The sequence below is a fragment of the Clupea harengus genome, chromosome 5, assembly GCF_900700415.2.
Source record: "Clupea harengus chromosome 5, Ch_v2.0.2, whole genome shotgun sequence".
Lineage (NCBI taxonomy): Eukaryota > Metazoa > Chordata > Actinopteri > Clupeiformes > Clupeidae > Clupea > Clupea harengus.
Genome location: NC_045156.1, coordinates 25,829,764 through 25,834,763, shown reverse-complemented (window position 1 = coordinate 25,834,763; position 5,000 = coordinate 25,829,764). Strand labels below are relative to the sequence as shown.

The following is a 5,000-nucleotide window of genomic DNA, read 5'->3' as shown; positions in this document are numbered from 1 at the left end:
GAGAGAGAGAGACAGAGAGAGACAGATAGAGAGGGGGGGGGTAGGAGAGTAGGAGGAGGAAACATAAGAGAGATGGGGGAAAGAGAGAGAGAGAGAGAGACAGATAGAGAGGGGGGGGAGGAGAGTAGGAGGAGGAAACATAAGAGAGATGGGGGGAAGAGAGAGAGAGAGAGAGAGAGAGGGGTAGGAGAGGAGGAGGAGGAAACACAAGAGAGATGGGGAAGGAATGAGAGAGAGAGAGAGAGAGAGAGGAGTGGAGAAAGAGGTGGAGGAGAAGGACTGAAAGAAAGGAGGGATTGAATGAAGAAATATAGGCAGATGGAAATCGGGGTGTGCTGAGCTTCAGAGAGAAGAGGAGAGTCGGACAGGATAGACAGAAGATGGAGGTGAAGAAAAGAGAAGACATGTGGAGGGAGAATGAACGAAAGAAAGAAAGAAGAGAAAAGACGAGTGGCAGGATGAAAAAGCAGATTTAGATGGGAAAGGGTATGGTAGAGAGAAGGAGTGAATGGGAGAGGAGAAGAGAGGAGAGGAGAAGAGAAGAGAAGAGAAGAAAAGAGAAGGGAAGAGAAGAGAGGAGAGGAGAGGAGGCATAGATGTAGAGAAAAAGAGAGAAGAAGTGTGCAGCATTTAGTGCAGCTCTAAACGTCTCAGGAGCAGTAAGCTGATGGATCACCATTTGAACAGTCTGTGTGTGTTTGTGCGTGTGTGTGTGTGGGTGTGGGTGTGTGGGTGGGTGTGGGGGCTCAGCATGAAGGATGAGCACAGGTCCTAACATGCCGGGGGGTAGAGGCTGGGGTGGGGGGTTGGGGGGTCGGGGGGTAGAGGGGGGTCCCTTTGACGGCCTGCAAATTTCCCCTCTGAGGATATTTTTCTTTTTATCAACTGTCCGGCAAAGTCGTGCCACGTCCCACACAAATAAATCAATGGTGTGTGTGGGATGGGGGCTGCGCCTGTGTTTTCTTATCTGTAGCACACTCATATTTCTGCACCAGATGACCTGCCAGAGTCTGTGTGTGTGTGTGTGTGTGTGTGTGTGTGTGTGTGTGTGTGTGTGTGTGGTGTGTGTGGTGTGTGTATGTATGTATAGGTGTTTGTGTATGAGTCTGTGTGTGTATGAGAAGGGGGAGAAGGCAAGCATCTGCATACCTTCTCGTCTGTGTGTCTGTGTATGTGTGTGTGTGTGTGTGTGTGTGTGTGTGTGTGTGTGTGTGTGTGTGTGTGTGTGTGTGTGTGTCTGGCATTAACAACCTCATCCTCTCTCTGGGATCCTATCCTTGGCACAAAGACACCTGGATGCACTGAATAATTCAGCAGCAGTTTAACTGTCCACTCTATTCTCTCTCTGCCATCCCTCTCTCGCTTAGTCTCTCCTGCTCTCTCTCTCTCTGTCTCTCTCTCTCTTTCTCACACACACACACACTCATCTGCACACTCACACATAGTACACACATACATATTTACATCCACACAAACGCACCTATACACACAGGGTCTTACACAGCTGGGCCTGTTCACCAGGACACCCTGTGCTGTGCGGGTGGGTGGGTGTGTTGGGACTGAACATCATACTCCTGCGCTGTCATCTATGTGTCCTCTCTTTCTCCTTCCCCTTCTCCCTTTCTCCTCTCATTCTGTGTTTCTTGTGTTTCCACACACTCCTCCTCTTTCTCCTTCCTCTTCCTCTTTTCTTCCTCCTCCTCAAGTCTTCCACCCCTCTTTGACCTTTGTCTCCCTACTCTTGTCACTTAGAGACTTTTAAAAAAAGTCCACTGCTCCTTATCTGTGTGTGTGTGTGTGTGTGTGCTCGTGTGTGTGAGTATGAGTTAGTATGTTTGCTGTTGCTGTTGGCATTGTGTAATGTGTGGATGTGCAGCTGGACCTCACCTGAATGATGGCTGCTGTCACCCTACACAGGATGGACGGAACTGGCTGTCTCTACTCAGGGTTGTCCTTTTGTCCTTCTCTCTGCCTCAACATGCTCTCTCCTTTTTGCATCTTTCCTCCCCTCTCTCTCTCTCTCTCTCTCTCTCTCCGTCTCTCTGTCTCTCTTTTAATTAGAAGTCAGATCCGTTCCGGTGCCTGAATGACACAAACAGTTAACTGCTGTTTGTGCCCGCAAGTGTGTGTGTGTGTGTGTGTGTGTAGAAGTGTGCATGTCTGTGTGTATGGTTCTGAGTGTGTGTGTGTGTGTGTGTGTGTGTGTGTGTGTGCGTGTAGAAGTGTGCATGTCTGTGTGTATGGTTCTGAGTGTGTGTGTGTGTAATGGCATATTTCCTACATGAAAGCTGTGTTCTCTCCTTAAGACCCAGATGGGTTAACAACTCAGTCCTGTCTTCACCGACAGGGTCACATTAATCACTTTAAAACATGCACATACTAATCACAGGAAGAACACTCCACTCTCAGCACTCCAGAGGTCATGCCTCCGGCCGTGTGTGTGTGTGTGTGTGTGTGTGTGTGTGTGTGTGTGTGTGTGTGTGTGTGTGTGTGTGCTGTAAATTACTGCTCAGTATTATTCTAAGAGACACGTGTGGTGTGTATGCATGCATGTTCATGTACATATCAGACACATACGGTTGCCTTGTTGCCTGTGGTAGCTGTCTCTCTCGCTTACTCTTTCTGTGTGTGTGTGTGTGTGTGTGTGTGTATGTTTGTGTGTGTGTGTGTCTAAAATGATATATTTCTCTATGATTTATGTGGTGGGTTAACATTATGTTATTTATTTCTGTGTTTGTGTGTATGTCCTAATAGGAATGCATTTTTAAATAAGTACATAAGTAAATAAATAAGTCACAACTCCTCTTTGACGAAGACATTTGTATGTGTGTGTGTTTTGCGTGGGGGGGGGGGGGGGTTAATTGAAACCTGGGGGAGAAACGGATGATGAGGGTTTATTTGCTGAGCTGGTGGTGTTACTGACAGAGGGGCAAGCTTTGTGAGTGTGTGTGTGTGTGTGTGTGTGTGTGTGTGTGTGTGTGTGTGTGTGTGTGTGTGTGTGTGTGTGTGTGTGTGTGTGTATATATATGTGTGTGTGTGTGTGTGTGTGTGTGTGTGTGTGTGTGTGTGTGAGTTTGTGACTGCATGCATTTGCGTCTCCGGGGAAGGGGAGGTTCTGCTCTGTCCCAGCTCTGCTTATCAGCTCCTCCCGTAATGTAATTACATCAGAGCAGAGCCGGCCACAAACTTCCCCAGCTCAGCACCTCTCCCCCTCGCTCCCACTAATCGCCCTCCATTACACCTCTGAGGGTCTGTGTGTGTGTGTGTGTGTGTGTGTGTGTGTGGGTGTGTGTGGGTGGGTGGGTGTGTGTGTGCGTAAAGCTGTTGAATAATAGCTGCTTTCCTCCGTGAAAGAAAATGTGTGCTTGTGGATTAAATGGGGCGGAGGGTTGACAGAGAGAGACGTAGTGAGAGAGAGAGAGAGAGTGAGGGAGAACACAGGGGATACATATCGTTCTCATCTAAATGTGTTAACAGTAGAGATACTGTATAAGGGTGACCTTTTGTCAGAAACACATGCACACACACACACGCACGCACACACACACACACACACACACACACACACACACACACACACACACACACACACACACACACAGGCACTCACTTGGAGGAAAAACAAACACAAAAACAAGATGGATGCCAACCATAGCCTAAACAGACGTTACTTACCAAACAATGTTTTATTCACATCTCCCACTTGAGTCTGAGCGTCTCTATCTTTCTCCCATCTCTGTGACGCACGCGGCCACGAGGTGATCTTCAGGTGTGGTCCAATCGTTCCCACCCCCCTGCCTCCCCCTCCCCCTCCCCCTCCCCCTCCCCGATGGTGTGCGCCTGTCGCTTGGCGACCTCAGCCAAGGTCAGATAGCAGTGCAGGCTCCTGCGAGGCCCCACGCAGATTATGCCGCTGTCTCCTGAAGGTGGTCGGCAAGCTGCCTGCCTGCATTTCCATTTTCATGTCTTTTCTGAGGCGAGGCGCTCCAGAGCCCACCACATGAGTAATCGTTCACATGGGTCTGTCTCTGTCTCCATTTCTCTCTCTCTCTCTCTCTGTCTCTCTGTCTCTCTGTCTCTCTCTCTCTCTCTCTCTCACTCCTGCTGACTCTTAATGAAAATGTGTTTTCCTGAACTCGAAGTCATGGCAGAAACTGAGAGGGTGTGTGCATCTATTCCGGCATCACACTAGCTCGCCACGCTAAAGTGTAGCAGCCAACTGTCAATTAAGCTCCAGACTCGAATGAAACGGTTCACACCACACCACAGCACAGCACAGCAGCCACCTCCTTACAGTGGACTCAAGTGCAGACACAAAGCCAGGTGGACAGGAGACTCCGGCGCCAGACTTCAGTGGTGCCGAAACACGGACGGCTCTTTACTAACCCACCTTAGCAGTGAGAGAACAAAAGACTCAGGGTTTTGCTTTGTGGGTAAAAAAGAACAAAAGAAATCATTAACAGAACAAAAAAACTTCACAATCAGTCACGCAACGTTTGAGAGGTGGTATTTAAACGGCAGGTGGTGGAGAAGCATTAAAAAATGTATTATTGCTGGCACATTGCTCGAAGTCTTTGGCATTCGGTTTGACCTGACTAGTCTAGAAACACGTTGTGACAATTCTCGACATTATTTTGACATTAATATGAATCATTATTATTATTATTAATTATTTTGACAACTTCAAGTTGTTGCGTGTTGGACTGATAAAATGGTGAAGTAGAACTGGCTGTAACTCCCCGTCTGTGTGTGTCAGCCCCCACCATCCTGAATGAGCTGAACTGGACCCAGGCACTGGAGCCCGTCTTCATCAGTAACAGCCAGGAGGATCCCTCGCTGCGCTGGCAGGTGTTTGGCAGTGCCACCGGTGTCACCAGATACTACCCAGGTAAGACGGCACCCGTCCCATCGTGCACCACAGTGTTGGCATGTACACTAAACGAAGTGGCCAATCCTTAACCCCAGAGGGTTTGGAGAATTGTCGCTGCGCAACACCCTCA

At 48.7% G+C, this 5,000-nt stretch overlaps 1 protein-coding gene across 4 annotated transcripts in view; it reads left to right on the top strand.

Annotated features, from left to right (window-relative positions):
- The window catches only part of cacna2d2a (calcium channel, voltage-dependent, alpha 2/delta subunit 2a), a 195,085-nt gene that overhangs the window by 135,461 nt on the left and 54,624 nt on the right, over positions 1 to 5,000 (top strand). For all 4 annotated transcript variants that reach the window (XM_031568292.2, XM_031568291.2, XM_031568289.2 and 1 more), the window contains one exon: positions 4,757 to 4,888. In XM_031568292.2, the coding sequence (XP_031424152.1) occupies positions 4,757 to 4,888 (132 nt within the window). The remainder of the gene's footprint in view (positions 1 to 4,756; positions 4,889 to 5,000) is intronic.